General features: G+C 41.9%; 2 protein-coding genes across 2 annotated transcripts; one reads left to right on the top strand and one right to left on the bottom strand.

Annotated features, from left to right (window-relative positions):
• Positions 1 to 1,986: 1,986 nt before the first annotated feature.
• On the bottom strand, positions 1,987 to 9,279 carry LOC131327655 (PKS-NRPS hybrid synthetase cheA-like). The gene is made up of 8 exons (XM_058360801.1): positions 9,250 to 9,279; positions 8,995 to 9,090; positions 7,703 to 8,919; positions 7,138 to 7,600; positions 3,315 to 4,133; positions 3,066 to 3,224; positions 2,786 to 2,839; positions 1,987 to 2,145 (listed from the first exon to the last, which is right to left on the bottom strand). Exons 1-8 carry the CDS (start codon positions 9,277 to 9,279, stop codon positions 1,987 to 1,989), a joined length of 2,997 nt encoding a protein of 998 aa, XP_058216784.1.
• An 8,401-nt stretch (positions 9,280 to 17,680) lies between these two features.
• Positions 17,681 to 27,165, top strand: LOC131327654 (uncharacterized). Its single transcript, XM_058360800.1, has 8 exons — positions 17,681 to 17,770; positions 17,962 to 18,163; positions 18,365 to 18,645; positions 18,755 to 19,286; positions 21,059 to 21,089; positions 22,250 to 22,789; positions 22,898 to 23,121; positions 27,056 to 27,165. Exons 1-8 carry the CDS (start codon positions 17,681 to 17,683, stop codon positions 27,163 to 27,165), a joined length of 2,010 nt encoding a protein of 669 aa, XP_058216783.1.
• Positions 27,166 to 27,833: the final 668 nt, after the last annotated feature.

Below are 27,833 nucleotides of genomic sequence, written 5' to 3'. Positions count from 1 at the left end.
TTCACTATTTTCCCTCATCCTACTTCAAAACCAAGTTCCACATATATGCCAGACTTTAGTTTTTGAATGAATGATACAGTGTTAGTTGATGGCTTTCGCCGGATTGTTTGATTGACTTGTTATTTTATTGTACTAGTAGATATCATATGTTTTGTTTGACAAACAGGTGATATTTGACCCGTACAAGGACCACAGGCAAAATGTCTCTGAGATTACTTTCTACATTGGTCCCATTCGTGCCATGTCCTATGTGGAGCCATACCTCCCCGACAGAGTCTTGAGGTAGTTTGGTCTATTACAGCGAATACCCGCAGACCCTATAGCACCTTAGCATGCATCGAGAGGGCAGCATACCTACAACGTTGTTTAAGAATGAACTGAAGGTTTTTGGTCTAGCCCTGACTACCACTTAGTGTCTGAGGATAAGAGAGAGCGAACACCACCTGGGATTCCTTGGGCGTGTACTGATGACTACATTCCATGGTTGAGGGTGTTCTCACACCCGAAGGTGGGACGTGGTCTAGCACCTGGTGGAGGGCGTGTTAGGCAGGGTCGTGAGGAGCAGGTTCGAGTTGTGTTGGATGTGGTACACAGGGCTTTGGGCGATACTGAACTTGGAGCTATTGAGTTGCGGCAGGCACTGCAGGACGTAGAAACCATTTTACGGTCGACATTTGTTACTTAAAGGAGGCGGGGTGTTAGGGGGCAAGGTTAGATGTTAGGTTTATGGGTAAACAGTTCTTATTTGTCTTTTCAATTGTGTAAGACATTTGCTACTTAGACATGTTGGGCTTCTGGGGAACGGACATTTGGTCAAGCTTGTTCCGCTCTCTCTCGTAACAAGTTTAACGAGGGGTTTGTACAGGTTTTTGTTTTGAACTACATTATGCAATGTCTTTACCCTTCCATTTTAGGTCCGACTTGTTCATGGCTTTCTTTGAACTACTATGAAAGTGTCTTTCACAAAAACAAACTTTCAATATTCCGGGCCCCGTCCACATGCTCCTCCGCAGGAAGAGAATCTTAGTAAATATGGAGTGCAGTGCCTTGTCAAATCACTTTATTTGTTTCAAGTTGCAATTTTCTCCATACACACTCATTATCTACTCCCCCAGCCCAATTCAAAATTATGTATAGGGCCCCCATATCCACATGCTCCTCCTCAGGGAGAGAATCTAAAAAAGCATATATGTTCTGTAAATCGTGCAAATTATTCGATATCCAAGTGCTGAAATATTTATTATAACAACTTCGGGTTCTAAATACTGAAACTTTACACAAATTTTGGTACGCAACTACTGAAAAATTATAATAATTTCGGAAAGCAAATGCTGAAATCAACCTGCAACTGAAATTATTAACACTTTTCAATAATAAGAAACCGAAATTTTATAATTATTTCAGCAAGCAAATGTTGAAAATAGGGCAGAATATTTTTCCCCAATTATTTCGGCAAGCAAACTTTTGTATAGTGCCCCCACCCACATGCTCCTCCTCAGGGAGAGAATCTTTCGTAAATATGGAGTGCAGTGCCTTGTCAAATCACTTTATTTATTTTGAAGTTGCAATTTCCTCCATACAGCCCATTATCTTCATCTCAAAGCCCCAATGTATATGCCTATAAATTGGGAGCTGACTGAGGGAGTTTCGGACTCATACCTCCCTCTATATTTCCAACTATTTCATACAAAATTTATTAAGTATACAAAATTTGTAAACCCTATGGCCGGAGTTTCAATTAACATATGTACATCCCATAGCCTGCAGCTCCTTTCAGTGAAGTTATTTCGATGGCTTCTGCATTGTCATGCTTTCTCCAAGCTAGGTAATCAAGCCGTGTCCATCCGAATATCAGGTATTGGGAATATTCAACGTTCACACCGTTCGTTCCCTTGTCCGAATAAGAGGTTTTGGGAACGTCAGTCAGTGTGCGTATGTACTACAACGACCACATTTGGTTTCCTTGTTGAGTGGAAGGCACGTCACCTACCCTCTCCACGTCGTCGGAGTTGTAGTCACGTCGATGCTCCTGTTGCTGTCAAGGTGTGTGGAGCTCCCTTCACTTCCCTTGATGTGCCCTCTCTGGGTCTTGCAATAATAGGCAGTTGTGCCCTGTTGCTGTGTAGGAGGCCGAGCTACCCCAACCTGCTCCATCCTCAAACAGTATCGTTTGACATTTTCAATGTTATTTTATACTTGTTTTCTGTAAGTTATGGTGCTCAAAGTGTGGGAAAACGAGTCTTATAATCAATGAAACATTCTAAATGTTGGATAGACACTCAAATGTTGCCTTATATTTTCTGTAAAGGGGGCGACTATTCGCAGCCCTGTATTTTCTCCCTTAGCCTTAGCCCATTAAAAATTTCCAATTATACTCGACAGTTAGTTACCGAATTGAGATACATTTTCAGCATACAATTACCGAAATATAATATTTTTTTCAACAGTTATTTACCGAAAATGTATGTTCGGCAGTTGTTTACCGAATGTTGAACATATTTTCGACATGTAGTTACCGAAATATAATCTTGTTTTCAACAGCTATTTACCGAAATGTTATGTATGATTTTCAACAACTATTTACCGAAATGTAGTGGGCTAAGGGAGAAAATACGGGGCTGAAATAGTCGCCCCCTCTGTAAATTGTGGTACTCATATTTGGGAAAAAAAGATTCAGATTCACCTCCATCAATGACACTTCGTGGAACATGATAGCCTCAGAGAGCCCACCTAACTTTTTGTTCTAAAAAAAGCATTTTTCAGCAGGCACATGATGAAATAGTACCAATGATTCGGTATCCAAGTGCTGAAATATTATAAAAATTTTGGGTTGTAAATGCTGAAAAAATACAAAAATATCGGTATGCAACTACAAAAACATTACAATAACTTTGGAATGCAGATGCTGAAATGAACCTGTGCTTAGTCAATTTGTTCACATCAACCCCATAATAAAATAAATGGCACTAAGAGCGAAACCAAACTCCATGAATGTGCTTAGTCAACAACATTGCAATATAAAGCGTCAACATGATAACCATACATATAAAACAAAACTAATATACGTTAATCGACTCAGCGGTTACTACATCACTTTCTATTATGGCTTTAAATGCTTCTATTTGGGCAGAAAAAAGTGTCTCCCATTCATTGGCCTCCTCCCATCGAAATTTGAACCAATTGTTGGCAATAGGTGGCACGGGGGAACATGCTTTTAGATCAACCTATCAAAGTAAAAAGACTTTGAAAATTGCACATGAAGGCAATTTGTAGTAATGTTGAATTTATGAGAAAGAAAACTATACGGTATGTACCTGTACGAAGTGATCTCCATTCACGAGTCCAATTCCAAGAACCCTTATTTTGTCTGATGATGGAGGATGAGAATGGACTGGAAGGAAAGTAAGGCATTGAAGTTGGGATAGGAGGACAACCACCACATTATAAGTAGAAGCTACAACGTGACCCATGTCAGGAAAAATCATCCACCTGTCTTCGGGTGCAGTTCCATCTTCAAAGAATGACAATCTATAACGCAACTTGTTAGCACCTCCGATACCGATCATCTTTTCGTAAAGGTCATAATGGTTATTCACCTCCAAGAGCAAATCATTTTGGCATGTCTTCCAATTGTGCTCGAATTGGTGCATAAAATAAGCTACTGCTCGGTACCCACAATTTCCATCACTTGTCACATCCGTAATAGATTTTACGTGCGGCCGAATTGGTTCCGGAAAGTTATGAAGGTACGGTCCTACAAAAAGGGTTCCAAGAAGCTTTGGCTTCTTTCGCCTCGGTAACTCTTTTGCCGCCATGGGGGTTCTCACAACGGCCTTTCCCTTGGGGCTATTATCATCCACCGCCTTGATGCATTTTTTTATTGTGGTCTTGTCGGGGGTTTCCACGCCCACCTTGGCATTCGCCTTGGGCCTTTTTTTCACAGCTGCCTTAGCCTTGGGGGTTTTTTCCTTCACCGACTTAGGAGTTTCCAAGGATGCCTCAACATACTCAAACTCAGACGGGTTCCTACGCATTGACTTATTGACCGAACCGGACTTTCGACTGCGGGTCTGGACCTTCTGTTGGGGTGAAGACAGGGATATGGTTGATGGATTCAAAATGGGTTTCAAAGTCTTCATCCAATGCATATGGGTCATAGGGTTTTTGTAACAACTCCGATTTTTCGTTCAATAAAAATCTCGTTGTTATTTGAAATTTCTTAATTTCTCTTAATTGCTCGTTGATTTTCTATTTGATTCCTTGTGGTTTGTATTTAAGCAATCGAACGCCTTATTATCGTAATCCTCGTCTAGTAACCCTAATTTCACTTTAGCCCTCAAGGATCGTTTCTTGACTTTTAAGCCCTACTTAGCAAGCCTAGTTAGCTTCTAACCGACTTGTTGGAGAACCAAACTAGGAAGTCACCTAGTTACTTATCTCTAACCGTAGATGGTCCATTTTGCCCATCTTGAACCTTTTCAACCTTTTCAACCCTAGACTAGAAATTATTTAATTGTTTTCTTTTATTGTTTTAACTTTATTCTTTATCCTTTGGATGATAAATGTTAGGGGAACTATTATCCATTGGATAATAGAAACCCAATTCTTTATAATAAAAGGATTTTTGAAAGATTTGAACAAAGTACTATGATAATTACTTTGAAAGTACTTTTCAATTATTTTACTAATAAAAGTACCCTTGTAGCTATGGACCATTGGACAATAACCATTAGGGTAATCTTTACCCATTGGACAAAAGCCTTTTCTTTATTTTATTTGGTAAGTACATATATATATAAACACATGTGTAATGACAATAGGACATGTAGTCTTTTTAAAAAAAAACTTAGTTTAGTATTTAAAGTACTCGTACCTTATTATCCTTTGGTTAATAACCGTTAGGGGTTTTATTATCCATTGGGTAATAGGTTCATCTTCCAACTAAGTACTTAACCCATTAAAATAATATTTTGTTAAGATTCCCGGGAGTACAAAAGTACATTATTATATTAATTAAAGTACTCGTACCTTTATATTAGTTTAAAGGGAAAATCTTGACCCTTAAATCCTTTTAGATTTTAAAGTACCAAAGTACCCTTTTATTTATTTGTGTTCTTACATGTTAGTACGTACATATATATGTGTATATGTACCGTGAGAGAGAGAGGGAGAGAGAGAGGCCGAAAGAGAGGGAGAGAGGAGAGAGGAGCCGAGAGGAGAGAGGAGCCGAGAGGGAGAGAGAGGGAGAGAGAGAGGAGGAGAAAGAAGAAGGATTTGATGTGTGAGCCTTGACATTGATCTCCCATGTACTTCAAATCTTTGGTGGTTATTCTTCCTAGCCAAATCTTAACTCCATTGTCCTCCTTTGTACCACTTCAATTGTTTAAACCATGAATCTTGTACCAATGTCTCCTTCTTTCCAACATATCTTCCAAAGATCAAATCCAAGGACCAAAGTAGCCATGCAAGCCTACCATTTAGCCATTGATCTTCCAACCAAGCCTTAACTTCACCCATCAACCTTTCAATCACCATGACATGTGAAAGAAAGGTGAGGAAGAAAGAGAGAGAGAGGGGTTCGGCTAGAGAGAGAGAGAGGGAAGCCTTTGCCTATAAATAGAAGCTCACTCCAAGCTTAAACTCACACCTTCAACCATTGCTCTCACTTCTCTCTAGAAATTTCAAGAGTTCTTGCTTTCAAAGTTCTAGTTTTCTTGTGTTCTTGAGTGTTCTTGAGAGAAACCACTAAACCACCTTCCAAAACCACCTTTAGATCTTTTAAAGTAGCTTAGTCGGTTAGAAAAATTGTTTCTAGGAAAAGAAAGTACAACTCTTTTCCTTTCGAAGCAAACCGAAACCGTTACGCTGCCAAAATCCAAAACCGACGACCGAATTTTCATAACCGACTACTACCGCCAAGATGCACGGTAGGATTCCTTATCTCTATACCTAAGTATAATGTAGGATTTCCTTAACTTCCATCCCAAGTAGTTATCCATATCTTCCACCCTAAGTATAAAGTAGTTGTCTTTACCTACTATCCCAAATATAAAGTAGTTTTGTATCATAACTCTAAAATAAGTTCATTAGAAAGTAACTTTGATCATTATGTTTAAAGTAGATAAGGTTATCTTTTGTTGAGAATGTATGAGATGCATGATGTTGTTATTATGATTCAAGCATGTTATGTGGTCAAGAGTTGGATAATATTGTTGTATTCATTTTGGAAATTTATAAATGCTCGTTTATGTGGAAAGTCCTACACCACGGAGTCTATGCATGTAACGTGACACGAAAACCAAGAGAATAGAGACATGGCACCTAGGGTGTGTTAACGAAGATGAAAAAGTGTGTATCCGAGGGAGGAAATATTTTGAAACTACATAATGATCGGTTTTGGGTGCATTATGTGAGTTATGTGTGTGTATGCCAATGGGAATCCGGCGCGGCGGAACCATTGTGAGGATACTCGGGAGACCGGCACGGCGGAACCGAGGTTGGGTGTGTGCTTGGTTATCCGCGGTACGGAGCCAATGCGATTGTGTGCCAATGGGAACCCGGCGCGGCGGAACCATTGTGAGGATACTCGGGAGACCGGCGCGGCGGAACTGAGGTTGGGTGAGTTAAAAAGGAGTTTTTGGGTAAAAAGGAAAGTGGAATAATAACATAGTCTACGATGAGTCTAAGAAATGAACACAACGTTAGTTGAGTGAGGATTGTGGATTAGAATACTTGTTGGACTAAATGCATGATCTAAGTGGAATTGTTGTTATTATGTTCTTACGTTCATAAGTTAAGGGTTAGAGGGTTTGGATTATTCTATTGAGCGTTTAAGCTCACGGTGTTGCCTTTTTGGTGACCCTGGCCTATTTATATTGGTGGCGACACCGGTATAATATGTCAGACTTCATAGACGAACAGGGTGAACTATACACCTTGGAGGCCTTCGGAGCCGAGGAGCTAGTTGTGATGGAAGAACAAGCGGAGCTGTAGTTAGGAACCTTAGTTCCCTCCCGTTTGTAATAAAAGTACTTCTTTTTAAGTCTTGATGTAATAAAGAGCCGGACTCAGCTTTTATTTCAATAAAATATTTTATTTAACGTACCCTAAATTCGGGGCGTTACAGTTTTGGCCAACCATTTTGGCCATAAAGATATTCCAATCGGCATTCATTAGTTTCAAAATTGCCCCATCATCTTTATGTTTCTCAAACGAAAGCATCTTCCAATGATCATTAATCAACGACAACGGTATGGGTTCACCTCGATTCCTGAATGGAGCAATCTCGTGAGCACAAGGTAACCCATGGATTCGGTGAATAGGACAGCCACAGTCAACCTTGTCCTCCACGACCATGTCATCAATTTTCTTAATCTCCAGCAACATTAAACCCATGGCAGTTTGTGAAGCAGCTCCCCTTAAATGGTCGAAGATAGGAATTCTAAATTGGTGCTGCCAACAATTCAAACTTTTCTCAAAGCTACCCATTATATCCGTGATTTGTAATTTAACCAAGTCGTGCATTTTAACCCAGGCCGCCGAGAAGTTGGCTTGGCAATTCGCAATGTGGGATTTAAGCTTTGCATGTTCAGACTCAACCCTGTGGAAATGGTAAAGGAAAGTTTTAGGCATCGAAATATCAATATCTAATTGTGAAAAGATATGGACACCATGAAACATGCATATGGTGCTAGCCATTTACCTATTGCTTGTCAGGTTGCCAAAGTGCATTACATTGTTCGTCCAAGCTGATACAAATTTCTGCCTATACGGTCCCAACCAATTTGTCTCAACGTACAGAAGCGCATCTGGATATAGCACAAACTCCCGCTTCATTGTACAAAGTGTTTGCTCGTATAAAGATATAATTGGTGAGTACACCAGTGAATCCCAAGCATGCTTAAACAGAGCCCAAGCCGTCTCATCAAACATCTTTCTGCATTTGGCATATACATTTTGCCCAATATGCCATCGACAAAGAAGATGGCTGGCCGTTGGGAACACTCTTGTAATGGCATTCACTAGGGCTAACTCCCTGTCTGTCACAATAACACCTGGAAGTGCCTCGGGATCCATCATACTCTTCAAATTCTCCAACACCCACGTATAGTTTTCCTCTTTCTCCCCATCGATGAATGCAAAAGCAGCTGAGAAAGTCCTCTCAGTGGATGTAATGCCAACAATATGGAGCAAAGGAAACCTGTATCTGTTGGTCTTGTATGTGCAATCCATCAGCAAAACCCGAGGGAAAGCACGCAACATGTCACAAGAAGTAGGATGTGACCAAAACAAGTCCTTCACACAGTCATTGTCATCTTTCCGGTTAAACTCGATGTACCCATATTCTTGTAACTTAGCCAATAAATATTGCATTTGAAATCTCCCCACTCGGTCCTTAAGCCCATGCTTGTAGCGTGCGTTGTAGATGGTTTTAATTGAACTTACATTGAATTCATCCTTGCCCTTTATTAGACTTAGGATCTCTCGCAGTTTAGACAATGACGAAACACACATATCCACCAACATAGTCGACTGCTCCGAAGACAACCTCGTGGGATAAGCGTGCCCCTCAAGCTGTTTCGCGGGAGTATGATTGTGATTGCCGTTGAAGACAGTGACAGTCCAACCTTCCAACCCCTTAACACATCTCAGTTCAAATGGGCATTCACATTTCTTAGTTCTTGTGACACGTGCTATCTTCTTTGCCTTCGCTTCTTTGCCTTTGTCCTTCACATTACCTCCTTTGTCATTTGCCTTCTTGATAAACGGTCTAAACTTTCCACCCCGTTCACATGCAAACCACATCCTTGCCCTTCGGTTCTTTGCCATTCTCTCTGACGACTTTATGATAATCACAAACCCATTTTGCTTGCCGGTAGATGTTATCCAATCTCTCAACATATCTTCAGATGGAAAAACCTACAAACATGATTGAACATTGTTTATTTAATAGCAGTAAATAAAAAAAATCAAAAGAACCATTGAATCATTCACCTGCTTCAAAACACTCACATTCTCCGTTGTAAACTCCGATGTCAAATCATATAGGGCCATTGGACCTATGTGGCTGCCATGCGTTGAAGCATCAACCTGAAGAAAGTATAAAAAATTCAAAAGTCCATTAAAACAAGTTTTCTACCTTTTGAGTGAATGTCGAAAATACATAGAATTCGGTATATAACTGTTGAACATAAATATCACTTTCAGTAACCACATGTCGAAAATATGTACAAAGTTTCAGTAACCAACTGCTGAACTATGTATACGAAAATCATACATGTTTTTCGGTAACTACACGTCGAAAATATATTCAAACTTCGGTACTCAACTGTCGAACTATCTATACATAGGAAAATCATACATAAATTTCGGTAAATTGCTGTTGAAAAAAATATTATATTTTGGTAAATTCATGTCAAAAATATGTTCAACCTTCGGTAATCAACTGTTGAAAACATATTTCGGTAAATTCATGTCGAAAATATGTTCAACCTTTGGTAACCAACTGCCGAACTTATATATAGGAAAATCATATATACAACATTCAGTAAATTGCTATTGAAAATAATATTATATTTGGTAGATTCATGTCGAAAATATGTTCAACCTTCGGTAACCAACTGCCAAACTCAATACTATACATAGGAATATCATACATAAATTTCGGTAAATTGCTGTTAAAAAAAAGATTATATTTTGGTAAATTCATGTCGAAAATATTTTTTCCATGCCTTGAAGGGCAAAAGTCAACGCAGTTTTGAGTGGATTTCAGATTGCGACTCCGCCTTGGCCAAACTAAAGGAATACCTAAGCTCGGCCCCACTATTGGTGAAACCAAAAGAGTTCGAGACCTTGTATTTATATCTTGCCGTCTCCGCCCATGCAGTCAGTTCAACACTGGTTCGGCGAGTTGGCATGGACAACATGCCAATCTACTTCACCAGCAAAACACTGCTACCCGTGCAAACGCGTTATCTCCCCCTCGAGAAGTTAGCACTTGCTCTCGTCTCGGCAGCAAGGAAACTCCTACCCTACTTCCAATCACACACCATCACAGTCTTAACGGAGCACCCTCTCAAGAGCCTTTTTCGAAAGGCTGATCTCTCCAACAGGGTCTCCAAATGGGCAGTTGAGCTGGCAAACTTTGACATTCGTTTCGAGCCGCAGACGACAATCAAAGGCAGGTTCTTGCCGACTTCATCGCTGAACTAATTCCGGAAGACACAGAGACTCTCAACACTCTCCCACCACCTCAACCCTTGACCGAACAAAACTCAGCACCAAAGCCATGGTACCTCTTTCAAGGAGATATTTGGCGCCTACACGTTGATGGAGCCTCCAACAGCAATGGAGCCTCCAGCAGGGATCGTATTAGTTTCACCTTGTAAGACACTTCATGAAATTTCTATCCGCATCGACTTCCCCGCCACCAACAATGAAGCCGAATATGAAGCCCTCCTTGCTGGCCTACGCTCTGCAATTGCATTAAAAACCACCGATCTTGTGTTCTATTGTGACTCTCAACTCATAGTTAACCAAGTAGTTGGTGACTATGAAACTCGAGACCCTAGAATGTTGAAATACCAAGCAATAGCAGCCGAACTCATCACGCACTTCAAGAATTTCAAGATTGAACAGATCAACCGCGAGCACAACATGCATGCAGAAGCACTCGTTGGCCTAGCCTCAGCTACAAAAGCCTCTGAATTTAGAACCATCAACTTTGGCAGCATTGATCACCCAAGCTTTAACACCACTCAAGAAGTACTCAACGTTGAACTTGGCCCCAGTTGAATAGACAAGATCATTGCATTCCTCAAGCATAATACTCTACTAGTAGACAAGAAGCAAGCATATCGCATCAAGAACAAAGCTGCTTAATACTGGCTCTCAGAAAGTGGCCAACTCTACAGGAAATCTATCTCTGGCCCTTATCTCCTCATTGTCCATCCAACCCAAGTACCCAACATTACCACCGAGCTTCACTCAGAAAGCTGCGGCTGCCACTCTGGTGGCCACTCACTCTCCCAACGAGCAATGAGTCAGGGTTATTTTTGGAAGAACATGAAGAAAGACTGCGAAGAAGTCGTCCGCAAGTGCCGACCGTGTCAACTTTTTTCGTCGATCCCAAAGTAACCCACCTAGAATCTCTCCCACATCACAAGCCCTTAGCCTTTCGCACAATGGGGGCTTGACCTCGTGGGTAAGCTGGCTACAGCATCGGCGGCTTCAAATTCTTGATCACGACAACGGATTACTTCTCAAAATGGGTAAAGGCCGAACCTCTCATCACAATCACCGAGGCTGACGTAAGGAGATTCATCTGGAGGAACATCGTTACCAGATTCGGCGTCCCATATGCTGTTGTCTCATACAACGGCACCCAGTTCGTTAGGAACGGCCTATCCAGCCTCTGTGAAGAATTTGGGATATGCTTCTTTAATTCTACTCCAGCATACCCGTAAGGGAAAGGCCAAGCCGAGGCCACGAACAAGACAGTCTGTGCTGGGATCAAGCATCGATTAAAGTCTAAGAGACGAAAATGGGCTGAGGAATTGCCATGCATTCTATGGGCTTACTGTTCTACACCAAGGCACTCCACCAGTCAGACACCCTTTTCAATGGCGTTTGGCATGGAGGTCGTAATCCCACTGGAGTCGAAGTTCCCAACTCTCAGAACAGAAACCTTCGACCCCAAGATAAGCGAAGAAGCTGTGGAGCAAGAACTCATCCTAGCCAAAGAAAAGCGTGACGACGCTCGCCTAAAGCTTGCCGAATATCAGCTGCAGGTGGCCAAGGGATACAACCGAAGTGTGCAAACCAAGACCTTCAAGCCTGATGATTTGGTTTGGCGAAAAGTTGTGCAAGCCAACAAGAAAACGAAATTCAAACCCAATTGGGAGGGACCTTTTCGTGTTGTCAAGATTGCTGGTGAAGGGGCTTACGTGCTAGAGGACATGAATGGGAAAGTCCTTACCAACCTATGGAATGTACAGAATCTGAAGAAGGCATACATGTGACCAACCTTTTCCAAATTCACGTTGTGCTCGGCCACATACTATCGTTAGCTAATCTTGATTTCCCAAACTTTAAATTATGTTAAAGTCTTGGCTTCGGCTGCATTATCTACTTCATTTCAAGAATGGCTTCAGCCCTTAGTTTTCATTTTTCTCTTGTACTCCTAACGTTTTTCAATACGAAGAAGAATCTTGTTTGGCGATTGATGTCTTCTGCACTTTTATAGCTTGTTTCATTTATGTTTTCACCACCATAAATCACCTTCAGCAAATTCTGCCAACCACAAACCTGGACTTCGGTCACACCCATAAACGGCTTTCATGCCATTGCTTCGGCCACTATCATTGCCCCAAGAAGCAACAGGACATATGGTACACCAAACCTAAAACACACATTACGGCTGGAATTTAGGCTTCGGTTCAGCTTGGTAAGACATTAAGGTTGGCCACAACCCAGTTACACTCACGATTCGGTGAGCAAACCACCCACAAACATTTAACAAACTCCATCCCTGATACCTTGGCCAATGGCTAGCACTTTGGCCTAGCCCCGGCCACAAGCGGGGGCAGCAATCAAACCTATGATCCAACACCTAAGTCTAACATACAAGTCGACGGCAACTACAGGCTCAGCAATTATCTACTATCAGCTAGTTATTCCTACTTTGGCCAACGTTCACCTTCCTAGCCGAACCTAGACCAAAGTGGGGGCTACAGATAACTACTATAAACAAGCAAGCATGTCAAAACTCTTCCAAAGCATGAAAATTGACAACCAAGAAGCAGAAACTCGATACATTCCAAGTGGAAAGTCCAAATATTCATCCATTCAAAAACCATAGAAGTACAAGTCCCCTAAGTCTGGAGGCTCGGCTTAGTAAATTGTTCGCTGCCGACCTCCCTAAACTATCACATCTGGTACGGTAAACTCCAAGTACGGAGCCGTCCAGTCCAAAGTTCAAGTAAAAAATTAACAAAGTCAAGAAAAATAGCTATCATCTACTCAAACTTGAGCAGCATCTTCAGCATGAACTTTAGCCTCGGCAGTGGCTACAACATTCCTGGTCACGTTGCCTGAGTCTTCGGCGACATTCTCTCCACCAGTATCACCATCCACCCTTTTGCCAAGGGCTCCACCGTCGCCTTCGGCATCAGAGATGTCCTCAATATCTTCTTCACTCTTAGGATATTCCTTTGGAGTGAGAGGCGTGCACTCTTCGGCGGTGTAAGGAAGTTCAAGCTCGGGAACCACATGAGCAGGAATTGACTTGGTTAAATTCAGGTCGGCCTCCAACCGCAGAACCCCACACGCAGCCTTCACCCCATCCTTGTATCCCTTCCTGTACGCAATTGGCACCCTAAGCTCCACCTCTTCGTTCACCATCTTCCTAGCTTGCTGAATGTACTCGGCCCCAGCCCGGTCAAATCCTTCCTGGAACGCTTTTCCATCCACTTCTTTCATCTTCCTCTTTTCCCTCCTCTGCATCTTCCCCAGATCATGCTCAGCCCTCTTGACCTTCTCCGCGGCTTCATCTCTCTCTTTCTCTGGCTCCGCAACCTTGGCCTTGGCAACCTTTAAGCTGTTCTTCAACGTCTTCGACTTGTCACGCTCGGCCTTGAGGTTGTCGTCATGGTATCGGGCTGTCTTAGCTGACGTAAGCTCAGCCTTGTTGTAGGCTCGGAGCAATGCCTATCCAACCTGCACAAAAGGACGTGTCAAGTTCAGGAAGACAAAAAGGTAACGTTTGGAAAAAGGTCAGGATCGAACAAACCTACACAAGGTAGGCACTCGCGTGAATCAGGCTCGATTGGAGGTCTTCGGGCACCTTCTCCATGTTGTTTGGCAGCGCAAGACCATGGAGCATTGTGACAGCAAGACCAGGCTCCATCTTCACGCTGTCGTCCCATCTGTAAGAGCAAAAGAAGGAGAGAAGTCTTTTACTATCGCCTGGCTGGCCGAACCAATAGGTTGCTGCACAGCCTTTGAGCCATCGGTAGCTAACGACTCGGTTTGCTCATTCTCCTTCGGAAGAGGCTTCGGCAGCCTGGTCGAAAAGAAGTCATGCGTAACTTTTTGTCTTTTTTCAACGGGCGCGGGAGTGTCTGAAGTACTTGGCCGAGCCCTGGAAGCTTCCTTTAGATTGACGCGAACCACATTCCTTCAAGACATCTCTTCTGTAAACTTGGGAACGATGTTTCGGAGGAGAATGTTGATACCTGGAAGCTCGATCTGTTGGCTCACTTGAAACCAAAAACCTGTCGACTTCCTAAAGGTGGGGAACTTCACTCTCGGCTCCTTCCCCTTCTTGGCTCCCCTCGGTTGCCTTTTTCCTGCCTGTTGCCCACGGCCCTTCTTCTTACCACCGGCTTTCTTGCTCGGCTCCTCCTCTTTCTCCTTCCTTTCCAACTTTCCCTTATATGAAGGAATGTAGCCCAAAAAAGTCAGTGCGTCTCGACAGATCTGTGCCTTCAAGATGTCCACATGTTTTTCGACGACCAAAGATTGCTGAGTCTTCATTATTGCTCGGTGATCTGCAAAGAATGTAGATGATCAACATTGGAAAATCATATATGAGTTTAAAGTTAAGCTCAGCGAAACAAAAAAAAATTATCGACAACCTCTAAAATCCTTGACTTTTGGCACATTGTATCTACGAATCGTTTGGTCGCCGAACTCATAGTTACCATTTACCTCAACATAGAAATTTGCCCACTTGTCGGTGTCAGGTAGACCATCTATCAACCGGTCCTTATCCCTACGCGTCAATAGGTACCTACGCTCGATCCGCCCATGCTTCGACATTATGTATGTGTGGAAAAGGTTGGCAACCGTGAACTCCAGATTGTGGAGCTCCTTCAGTTTTATCATAAACATCACGATCCTATAGCTGGTGATTGCAAAGTAGTGAGGGACCAGGCTAAACCGAGAAAGAAGCTCCCTCAGGAAGGGGTGAAGTGGGAACCGCAACCCGGCTTCGCATATCGCCATCAATGGGACGGTGATACGCTCGGGATGATCTCCCCTCTTGTCCCTGATTCTATTACTAGCCACCTGGCTAATTACCACATCATCTGGGATGTTATACTCTCGGCAAAATTTTTTGTACTCATCAAGCTCTCCATTGAAATAGTGGGCATTGGACAAACCTGGCCTCTATCATAAAGATCGGCGACCTGCTTATCCTCGGATTGGACTCCACTTTGCCCCGATTGAACAGACGTGGAGGCTTCGGCCTGTGAATGAAATCTCGATTCGGCCTTAGGACCCAGCTAGGGTTCGGCCTCAACATTGGTAGACGGAGACGACGTGATTTTAGGCTCGGTGAGGAATTCATCCTCACCATACTCGTAATCACGTTCGGCATTCGAATCACTAGAGTCGGTTGACATATTGGAAGCAATTGAGGAAGTCTGGCATCGGCTTCTGCGCCTCTCCAAGTACTCACGAATTATCAAATCTTCGTCCCTCGAGCTTCCAGAGTCAGAAGAGATGACTATGACCGGGTGAGCCAGATCTAACAAAACAAGAAAGAAGTAATGAGGAACCTCGTCGCTAGCCAAAAGACAAGGATTTCACTACGTTCGGCTACCCTACTGGCCCACCCTATTTCACTCTATAAAGATTCAAGCTCGGGAAACACTAAGACGCGAGTTATGAGGCTCGGCGTACCCTAATGTCAGCCAAGCCAACCAACGCAATGGCTAGGGCTCGGAAGAACAGATTGAAGGTGAAGATGAATAGTCCGTTCATCTCAACCTTCGTACTGTTCATACAGAACAAGGAATCCCCCAAAAAAAAACCCAAAAAAATAGTGTGAAAAGACATAAAAACTATAGAAAAATAAAGAGAAGCAAGAATCGAGCACATACCTGGACTTTTTTTGGAAAATCCCGTGGTGGATCGATGGAGAACACAGATCTAGTACGAGAAAGATGAGAGAGAAGCTCTAGCGATGGAGTTGTAGAGAGAGAAAGCACTCGTAATGTTCCTCTTTCCTCTTGCTACCGTATTTATAGACGAGGGTTGGGGATTTTGAATTTCCCGCCCATTCTGACACCGCCAAACCAGTAACCAATCGGTGTTTGTAAAGACCCGTATTTTTTAGAACATATATTTATTTTTTTCTTGTAAACGTACAACTTGTCGAGATAGACGGTGTGGATTTACGGTGCGGTGTGTTCGTGAAAGGATATAAGGGTAAATGTGAGAGAGGTGTACGTGTGAGTGTGTGGTGTGAGAAGTAGGGTATAATTTTTCCTTGGTCTTCTAATAAATTCCAGAGGAATGCTTTCCTCTTTCTCATTTTCTATCTCTTGGCTCTCTCTCTAACTCTCACATATCTCTCTCTCTTGGCTCTCCTTCACTCTCACTCAAGAACCCATCAATTAAAACAACATGAAACCTACACAAACCCATCTACATTTTACCTTCTATATGCATTATTGAGCCTTAATTTCGTGGGTCAAGCTCGGGGAAGGAGGAACCGGCTGATTTTGAAGTTTTGGAGGCTAGGTCTTTGTTTGATCTCGGCTTTGATACTTGAGGTAGGAAAATCTAACTAATTTTATGTGTTTATGAGTTGATATAGTGTTTAAGACTTGCTATTGATCATTGTATTGAGATTTGTTGTTGAATTCCTTTGAAATCCCCAAAATCTTCTTGTTGTCCTGTTTATCTGCTGCTGTCCCGTTTTTCAGAGATTTTTCCCAACTTCGAACAGTCATAACTTCCTCGGATATCGAAAATGCACAAATTATATATCGAATTCGAGATCTTGAAGTCAGCTTTCCAGGGCCACCAAAATCACCTTAAAACTCCAAGTACACAGAAAGTTATGATCATAGGAGTGAAGGTGTGTCAGCTGCCTCGTTTTTTGTTGTTCCTGTCATTTTCTGGGTTTTTGCCCAACTTCGAATGGCCATAACTTCCTTGTCCGATGTCCAATTCGAGCAAAAAGAAGAAGCAGTTTCTTTAAATTTGAAAGATGAAAACGATCCCCGAATGGTTCAGGTGGGCTCCACTTTATCTCCGGAGGAATATCATGATTTCAAAGAATTACTCACAGAGTTCAGTGACATTTTCACATGGTCTCATCAAGACATGCCCGGCATTGACCCAGAGATAGTGGAGCATCGAATTCCCCTACTACCAAATGCCAAACCCGTTAAGCAGAAACTAAAGCGAATGAGGTCGGATTGGGTACAAAAGATTAACGAAGAGGTCACTAAGCAGATCGACGCCGGTTTTCTTATGGTTTCTCAATACCCCACCTGGGTTGCCAACATTGTCCCAGTTCCTAAGAAGAATGGGCAAATTCAGGTGTGTGTCAATTTCAGGGATTTGAACAGAGCAAGCCCTAAGGACGATTTTCCCCTGTCGCATATTGATGTACTTGTTAACAGTATGGCGGGCCATGCCATGCTCTTGTTTATGGATGGGTTCTCCAGGTATAATCAGATTCTCATGGCACCGGAAGACCATGAGAATACAACATTCATCACTAAATGGGGGACTTATTGCTATTTGGTCGTGCCGTTTGGTTTAAAGAATGCCGGTCCTATTTATCAGTGCGCTGCTACCACCATTCTGCATGACATGATGCACAAAGAAGTTGAGGTCTATGTGGATGACATGATTGCCAAGTCGAAAACTCGTGAGGGGCATGTACATGTTCTTTGAAAGTTCTTCGAACAACTCCGTAAGTACAGAATGCGTCTCAATCCGCAGAAATGCACTTTTGGGGTCACGGAAGGTAAGATACTCGATTTTCTGATCACCACTCGTGGAATTGAAGTTGACCAGTCAAAGATTGAGGCTGTGCTTGAAATGAAGCCTCCAGAATCTGAAAAGGGAGTGCGGAGCTTTTTGGGGAAGGTTTAGTTCATCAGTAGATTCATCGCCAAGTTAACTTTGACTTGCGAGCTGATGTTTCGTCTTTTGAAGAAGGATACTCCATTTGTATGGATAGACAGGTGCCAAGCGGCATTCACGTCCATTCAGAAATACTTGCAGAACCCTCCAGTTCTCATGCCGCCGATTCCTGGGAAGCCATTGATACTTTATTTATCTGTGAATCCTTCATCCATGGGGTGTTTACTAGCTCAAGAAGGAGATAAGGGTGTCGAGAAGGCCATTTATTATTTAAGTAAGAAGATGGTAGGGTGTGAAGAACGCTACACGACGCTGGAGAAGACGTGCTGGGCTCTTGTTTTGGCCTCTAAGAAGTTGAGACACTACATGCTGGCTTATCCAGTGAAGTTGATTTCTCGAATGGATCCTCTCAAGCATCTATTTGAGAAGCCAGCACTTACTGGTAAGTTAGCACGTTGGTTACTCTTGTTGGCAGAATTCGATCTTGAGTACGTTACGAGGAAATCAGTAAAGGGGCGAGCAGTGGCGGAATTCTTAGCCAATCATCCTATTGATGGACCGGAGGACTCAGATTTTGTGTTCCCGGATGAGGAAGTACTAACGGTTGTCGAAGATGTGTGGACACTTTACTTCGACGGAGCAGCCAACCAGAATGGATATGGAATCGGAGTGCTGTTGATTACACCTGATGGTTCTCACATTCCGCTTGCGTTCAAGCTCAACTTCGATGTCACGAACAACCAAACGGAGTATGAGGCCGGCCTGTATTGTTGGCATGGAGGCCGCTCTTACCCTTGGTGTGGAAAAACTCAAGGTCATTGGTGATTCCAACCTTGTCGTATGTCAAGCCAATGGGGACTGAAAGGTTCGTGAAGAAAAGTTGAAGCTTTACCATCAGGACTTGGAGGATCTCATTCCTCGTTTCAATAAGGTTACTTTCACTCATATTCCCCTCTTGAAGAATCAATTCGCCGATGCCTTGGCAACTTTGGTTTCCATGGTCAAACTTCCTTTGGGTGACAAACTGCGCCCTATTCTGATCGAACAACGGGACTATCCTGCCTATCAGTATGTCAACTCCATTGATGATGTGGGCGATGGCCTACCCTGGTGCCACGACATATGGAATTTTGTTGAAAGTGGGAAGTATCCGGCTGATGCTTCTAAGAAGGATCAACTTGCATTACGAAGGATAGCGGCCCAATACATCCTTTGTGGGGGAAAATTATACAAGAGATCCCATTGTGGGATGCACAAGCTCTGTGTCAGTGGCTCTGAGGCCACAAGGATTATGGAGGAGGTTCATGAGGGAGTCTGTGGTCCTCATATGAGTGGTGTCATGCTTGCTAGGAAAATCCTACGACAGGGTTACTTCTGGTTCACGATGGAGTCTCAGTGTATAGATTATGTATGGCATTGTCATAAGTGCCAAATCCATGCCAACTTAATGCATGTTCCCCCTTCTAGCTTGTAACAACCCTGATTTTTAGTAAGTAAAAATTTAGTTAAAAATTTGAATTTTATTTTAATACTTGGATTTGCTTCCAAAAAAAAATTCCTTTTGTATTTCTAAAAATCTGTCACAATTAGAATTTTAGTCTTTTAAAATTATATTTCTTGGCTAGAGATTCTACTTGGCAAGTATAGTTAGATTCTAACCAATTAGTTAGAGGGACCTAACTACCAATTCATCTAGTTAATTTCTCCTAACCCTAGATGAGCCTTTTGAACCTCCTTAAACCTTTTGAACCTTTCAAACCTTAGTAGAACCCTTTGGACCTTTAACCTTTAACCATTGGTCAATAAACGTTAGGGTAATCTTTGTCCATTGGACAATAGGCCTTCCATTAGAATATTTGATAAGTACAAGGATATAGTAATGTATTGGTGTATATGCACACATGCAAAGGACAAATATGCATTATTTGTTAGATATCATTCCATCCCATTACCCATTGGTTATTAACCGCTAGGGAAACTATTGCCCATTGGTTAATAACTACTAGGGGAATGATTACCCATTGGGTAATAACACCAATCTTCCAACAAAGTACATGGAGCTATTAAATAATCCCTCCATAGATTTCCCATGTGCTTATATGCATTATAATATATGGGTAAATCTAATCCCTAGATTTCTAAAGTACTTTTATAATACTTAAGTACTAGTACTTCATGTATTATTATAATAAGGGAATCCTAGCCTTATATTCTATTAGATACTTGGTACTTATTTATAGATTTAAATATTGGGCATGAGTACATGCATATATATATATATATATATATATATATATATATATATATATATATATATATATATATATATTACATTAGGCCCTAGATTTGGCATGGTACATAATCTAATTGTTTAATACTACATGTGCCTGATTAGATTACTTTAATGGGATATTTGATTTTGTAAATCTAGTACCCTTGTACTTTTTAGTCTTTCGTTTAGACATAGATGTAAGGATGAGATATGGAGAGAGAGAGAGAGGGACCGGCCTTGTGAGAGGAAGAGAGAGCCAAGGTTTTGGCTATAAATAAAGCCACCCTCATGCCATTTTAACTCACACCTTCACTTCTTTGCTCTCACTTCTCTCTAGAAACCATTTCGTTTTCCAGACAGCTACTGTCCCTTCGCAAATCCTCATTTTTCTCCTGCTTAAAGTAGTTTTTAGAACCAATTCCCTTCGAAAAAGTTGTAGAACACTTCAAGACCTTCACGTTAGACCCAAGAACCACCCTAATCGGTCAAGAAACGGCAGAGATACTGACATCCGAAGTTCAGTAAGAATCTCGGATTTCCAGTTCCAGACAGCATACTGTCTCTTCCTTTATCACCATTTTTCTCCCACCTAAAGTAGTTTCTAGGATCAACTTCCTTCACAAAAGTTGTAGAGCGCTTCTAGAGCTTCAATTTCGACCCTAGAACGATTGTATTCGGCCAGAGATTGACCGAGTTACTGCCATCCAAAGTTTGGTCCAGATTTGCGAGTTTCACCACCCGTAGGATTTTCCAACTTGCTTATTCGGCTCCGACTAGTTTCGGATCAAGGTAGAATACCTCTACTCACTTCCCTAAGTATAAGTAGATTATCCTTAATGGATTTTGAAGGATAGAACTTATTGTTTGTTTAAAAGTATTTGTATTTTGATCTTTAAGATGAGTATGAGAATGCATATATGAATTGCTTGTATTACTTGTGGTGTGATAAAGCATAAATGATTTTCACTCCAAAGGCGTCCGTACATGTGGCGTTACGCTTTAAGTGTTGACTGGGCATGATTAACAATATAGAGTTGGATGATCTTGCTAGTTTAGTTTTAAGATTACAATGAATGATTTATGATTTCGAATGTGAAAAGTCCTACCGCGGAGTCTATGCATGAAAACATGACACAAAAATCGAGAAAGTAGAAACATGACACCTAGGGTGTGGATAATGATGAGATGTGTTTTGAAACCGCAATGTGGCCAGACTTGGTAGCCCATTGTGTGTATGGAAACCCACGATGTGGCCGGACTTGGTAACCCATCGTGTGGATTGTGAAAACTGCAATGTGGCCGGATTTGGTAGCCCGTTGTGTGTATGAAAACTCGTAATGTGGCCGGACTTGGTAGCCCATTGCGTGGATTGTGAAAACCACAATGTGGCCGGACTTGGTAGCCCATTGTGAAGATTGCCAATGCGGCTGGACGTGGTAGCTTCATTGGTAATGTGGCTTGGTTATCCACAGAGAGAAGCCAATGCAAGTTTTGTGTGCCAATGGGAACCCGGTGCGGCGGAACCATTGTAAGGATACTCGGAAACCCAAAACGGCGGAACCGAGGTTGGGTGTGTTGAAAAATGATTTTTGGAAATGATGATATGGTATACGAGAAATAGAAAATGGTGACACGGTCTACGACGAGTCGCGTAGGAGAAACTCATAAAATCATTGACACCAACGATAGTTTGAATAGCGAATGTGGATGTGTTATTGTTACTATCTGTTGTATATGATCTTTTATTTGTAAGATATGGGTTAGTGGGTATGGGTTATTCTATTGAGCTTTTGTAGCTCATGGTGTTACCTTTGGTGACCCTGACATATTATATCGGTGGCGACGCTGGTATAATGTGTCAAACTTTGTAGATGAACAGGGTGAGCTGTACACCTTGGAGGCCTTTGGAGTCGAAGAGCTGGCTAAGATGGAAGAACAGGCGGAGCTGTAGTTAGAAACCTTAGTTTCCCTTCCCATGTGTAATGAAAAGTACTATTACGGAGGTTGAGATGTAATAATGAGCCAGACTCTCTTATTTATGTAATAAAATGCCCTTTTAACGTACCCAAAATTGGGGGTGTTACATAGCCTATTTGGCATGACTTCTCATTGGCCTTTCTCTGTGTGGGGCATTGATGTTATTGGCATGATCAGACTGTCTGCTTCAAACGGTCACCGGTTCATTTTGGTGGCGATAGATTACTTTACTAAGTGGGTGGAGGCTGAATCCTTCAAAACCCTAACTGCAGTTCAGGTGGCCCATTTTATTAGAAAAAACATCATCTATCGATATGGTGTGCCTCAAGCATTCGTATCAGATAATGGGACTCATTTCAAAGGTAGGGTTTTGGAATTGTTTGAAAAGTTCGGAATCCAAATCCATCATTCAATTGTTTATCGCCCTCAAACGAATGGAGCCGTTGAAGTAGCAAATAAGAATATTGAGACGATTATCAAAAAGTCTGTTGAGTCCGCCCGGGACTGGCATGAGCAACTACTTCTAGCACTATGGGGGTACCGGACGTCAATTCGTACATTGACAGGAGCAACACCCTATTCTTTGGTTTACGGGATGGAAGCAGTACTCCCTATTGAACTTGAGGTGCTGTCATTGAAAATTATGGCAGAGTGTGGACTCACAGAATCTGAATGGCTCAGCGGGAGGTTTGTTGAACTGATGCTTTTCGATGAAAGGAGACTCCGCGCTTTATACCATGTTCAGGGATATTAGTGAAGGATCGCACGGGCTTTCAACAAGAAGGTGAAATCTAGGAACTTGGTTGAAGGAGACATGGTTATAAAGGAGATTCGGGCGCCTGTGTTCGATCCCCATGGCAAGTTCCGTCCGAAGCGTTCAGGGCCTTACTTCATCAAGACCATCCTTTCTGGGGGAGCAGCTCAGCTTATAGATCTCGACAGCAATGAATTTTCCACTTTGGTGAACCTAGATCAACTCAAACGTTACTACCCCTGAGAGAAGCTCGTTGGGCCGAAAACCACAAGGGTGGGCGGTTCCAAAAAAAAATTAGAGCAAGCCTGCTGGATCGAATACCTGTCAAGGTGATTCAGGAAAAAATAAATAGGCAATACTCGAAGGCTCGCTAGGCCGAAACCCCGAAGTGGCGGCACTAGGCAAAAGTTAAAGCGTAAAAGGAGAGGTAAAATACTCGAGCGAACCTTGGCCTGAACTGTAACGCCCCGAATTTTGGGTACGTTAAAGAAAACATTTTATTATAAAAACAGAGTCTAGCTCATTATTACATCATAAACCTTGCAAAAGTACTTCTATTCAAATAAGGGAGGGAACTAGGGTTCCTATCTACTGCTCCGCTTCCTCCTCCATCCTGGCTAATTCTTCGGCTCCAAAGGCTTCCAAGGTGAAGAGCTCGCCCTGTTCGTCTATGAGATCTGACACATTATATTGGCGTCGCCATCCATATAATATGCCAGGGTCACCAAAGGTAACACCATGAGCTACAAAAGCTCAGCAGAACAATTCCATACCCGCTAACCCATAACTTACAAACAAAAGTTTATATACAACAGACAATAACAATCACACATCCACATTCATTACTTAGCGTTGGTGTCATGATCTTCTGAGTTTCTCCTACGCGACTTGTCGTAGACCATGTCATCATTTTCATATACCGTTCAACATTTCCAAAATCATTTTTGAACACACCCAACCTCGGTTCCGCCGTTCCGGGTTCCCGAGTATCCTCACAATGGTTCCACCGCACCGGGTTCCCATTGGCACACAATTGCATTGACTCCTCTCCGCGGATAACCAAGCCACAATTCAAAACCCTCAGTTTCGCCGCTCCGGGTTCCTGAGTATCCCCCAATGGTTCCGCCGCTCCAGGTTCCCATTTGGGTTTTCGAAAATTCATCCCTCGGTTTCGCCGCTCCGGGTTCTCTTTGGGTTTTTCACAAATCTTTCTTTTACACACGCACACACACAACTCACATTATGCAACCAAAACCGGTCATATTGTAGTTTCAAAATATTTCCTTCCTCGGAATACATTTCCTTTCATTGACCACACCATAGGTGCCATATTTCTACTTTCTCGATTTTCGTGTCTCATTTTCATACAAAGACTCCGCGGTAGGACAAAAGCAAACATGAATCTAACAAGATCATCCAACTCCATAATATACCACAAGTAACACAATCAATTCACATATGCAACTGAAACTCCTTGAAATATCAAAATACGAATACTTCAATCCAAATAGTAAAGTTTGAACTTTTCGAAAACCGTTCTTTCTTAGCAATTCAAAACAACAACGTTATACTTGAGTAATAAGTAAATAAGAAGTAAGTAAGGATTTCCTTACCGTTCTTCTAGGCGGTAGTAACGGCTTACGGACGGTAATCGGCGATCGGACAGAGTAACTTCCTACGGTATGCCTTCGGGAGCTTCGAAAGAGAATGGTTTCTCTCGAAACTTCTTCTTGACTAACACTACTCTACTTTATGGATCGAAGGGTGGTCGGGTGGCAGTTTAGTGGCGGCTTTGGATGAGTTTCTTGAAGAACTCAAGAACACTCAAGAACAAAGTAAGAACAAATTAGAACACTGGGATTTTCTAGAGAGAGAAGTTGCTAGGTGAAGGTGTGAGTTGAATGAGAAACATGGGGTGCTATTTATAGCCAAAATCTTGGGCTCTCCCTCCCCTCTCATGGCCGGCCCTCTCTCTCTCCAAATCCTCCATGGATTTGCTCCATTAAGTTGTCAAATCACATCACATGTCATGTCATGCCTTGTCCAATCATATCTTAGGTGCAAGGCTATAGAATCAAGATCTTAGGCTTTTTAGGTGAATCTAGTTAATTACAACCTAGGTCTAGCTTGTAGTCAAATCTTAGGCTAACAAAGGCTAGGATTGTGTCATAATGGCCCATCAATAGGTTGTCATTAGGCAAATAGGCTTAGGGCTATTAAGTAGCTTGGAGTGTACTACACACTAGCACACACCTCAGTTTCTCTTTCCTCTCCGAACCGGCCTCCCTCTCTCTCTCTCTCTCTCTCCCACGGGTCTCTCTCTCTCTCTCATGCTAATATACACACACACACACGCATATATATATGTATATAACCAAGTACAACTACAATTAAGTACTATATGAATCTTTCTAGATTGCAAGTACAAGATTCCCTCATTAAAGAAATCAAATAAGCACATGTTTTTATTAAAATATAATATTAAAGTACAAAAGAATCTCAAGGTACAAGTTAAATCTTCTAGTCTTTCAAGTACAAATCAATTAAAGAATGACTAATGGTATTAACCAATGGGTAATAATTTTCCTAGCGGGTAAAGACCAAAGGATAAAAGAAGTACAAGTACTTTTATACTTAAAATAAGATTTCTTAAAAGACTACATGTCCTATATGTACTTTAAACAAAATATAATAATGAAAAGGTTATTAACCAATGGACAAAAGTTACCCTGACATTATGGACCAATGGATAAAGAATAAAGTAAGTTTGATGAGAAAGTTTGAAGGGACAAGGTTGGCTTCTAGGAAACAAGGTACAAGATTCCTTTATTATGACTAGTCAAATCAAATTTATTGGAAGATTTTCTAGTCACATTGGTACTTTATTGGTCATAAGACTCTATTACCCAAGGGTCACTAACTTCCCTAACGGTTATTACCCAATGGGTAAAGGATCCAAAGAACTAGGTAGTTGATTTCTAACTAATCGGTTTAGAATCTAGTTCTATGTGCTCGGGAAACTACTTAGCCAATGGTTAAAATTTAGGGACGAAAATCTAATTATCACGAAATATCGGAAATATAGAAGGAATATAAAAAGTAAAAATAAAATTCAAATATTTAACGAAATTTTTATTGACCAAAATTCAGGGGCGTTACAATCTATCCCCCTTAAAACAATTTCGTCTCCGAAATTGGCGCGCGCTAGGTTTCGAATAGGTGAGGGGTAAGGTTAAGGAACGAATGAAACACCTAGGACGGTTTGGTACTACACAGCTACTGCTTAGAGGCTTCGACAGGTACTAGAAGTACAGCGTTTCAGGCATCCCTCATAATCCTCTGCATGTTTGTTTGATCGAATCACCTTCTTTTACACGGCGGAGGTTGAGTTGGTTTAGCCGTCGAACGACTCGCCATGTAGTACGCTCTTGATGAAGTTTCCATCCAACGCCAAATGCAAAACTTCTACCAAATCATTATGCGGACTAGTATCCCACAAGCGTTCCTAGTACATCCTTGTTGAACCCTCATGCTTCTCGATATTAAACCTATTTCCAAAAATAGGAAACAATGGGTCCATAATCGTAAGGCATGAGTATTCCATCCTCATTCCGGGAATAAACGGATTTCAGCAGGCAATCCTTGCGGTACTCTATGAACTCGAATATTATGATTGTAGGCAGTGAAAGAACCTATGCAGTCACGGAAAGATAAACCTTCCTAACCTCTCACAGTCGAAGCGTGCCTTCTTTCTTCTTCTCGAACAATGCCGGTGCTTCCCATGGTGACGTACTCGGCCTAGTAAATCCTTTGTACATCAGCTCCTTCGATTGGGTCTTGAGCTCCTTGAGTTCAGCAGGGCCATTTGGTATGGCGCCATAAAGATTGGTGCCATCCCCGGTTGGAGTTCTATAGAGAAGTCTATTTCTCTCTGGGGTGGTAAGCCAGGAAGTTCTTCAGGGAAAACATCGGCGTATTCACAACGATGTGTGGTAATCCCACTTCCATTCTATCGGCTTCTTCCAATTGGAGACTAGCGAGCTATCCAAATAGTTGGTTCTTGATAAGTGTCGAAATATTGATATTTTGGCCCTCTAAACTACATTCGTTAGTCATTTATTTATCTTACTTTATATTTACTTTGTCTTTTTTTGTGTTTACAGGTTGCTTGAGATCGTTATCTAAGATTTTGGATAAAAATGAGAGTTTAATGAAGTTTGGGGTTAAAGAGCAAAGTGATTCAAAATTGAATGATTTATTCCCAGTTACCTAAGGTCCATGGGCCTCTTATGTAATTAATGGTTGAAAATCTATATAAGGGGGTGGAAACCTACTGACGAAGGAGAAAATCAGGAAAGGCTGGACGGCAGCCTTTGACCTTGTTCGAAGAAACGGCAGGACATCACGGAAAAGAAATTGGGGAACACCATTAAGCCCATGGCCGGCTAATCCCATTCCCTAGGGAGAAGATGAAGCACCGTGCCAAGTAACTTTGTATATGTATAGGTTTAGGTTTTAATATTCGGATCGATTGTTTAACTAGAACTCGTTTCAGTTTTATAGAATGATTTTAATACTTTTAATCTGTTCCGTATTTATATTCGCGGTTTTAAATACGGAGTTAAACAATGGTATTCTTTGATTGTGGTTGGAGTTCTGAGATAGATTATGCTCGTAAGACGGATCGTGCCGTTAGGCGGCCAGATCGGGCTAGTGAGACGGTCCGTGCTATGGGATAGTCTATGCCTTTTAACAACTCAATTATCTTCTTGACGATTATCGAAAGGGATTGCAAGTTCTAACGATAGTCTTTAATGATTCGAATGTTAAACCTAGCCTATGCATATCGTTTTTACGTGGTCGGGGTGGATTTGAAACCCTAGGTCTTTTTCTCATCAGTTTTCAAATCAAATAGTTAGTAGCTTTTTTTTAATTAATTAG

Source organism: Rhododendron vialii, chromosome 5a (genome assembly GCF_030253575.1).
Source record: "Rhododendron vialii isolate Sample 1 chromosome 5a, ASM3025357v1".
Taxonomy (NCBI): Eukaryota; Viridiplantae; Streptophyta; class Magnoliopsida; order Ericales; family Ericaceae; genus Rhododendron; species Rhododendron vialii.
This window is presented reverse-complemented; position numbering and strand designations above follow the sequence as displayed.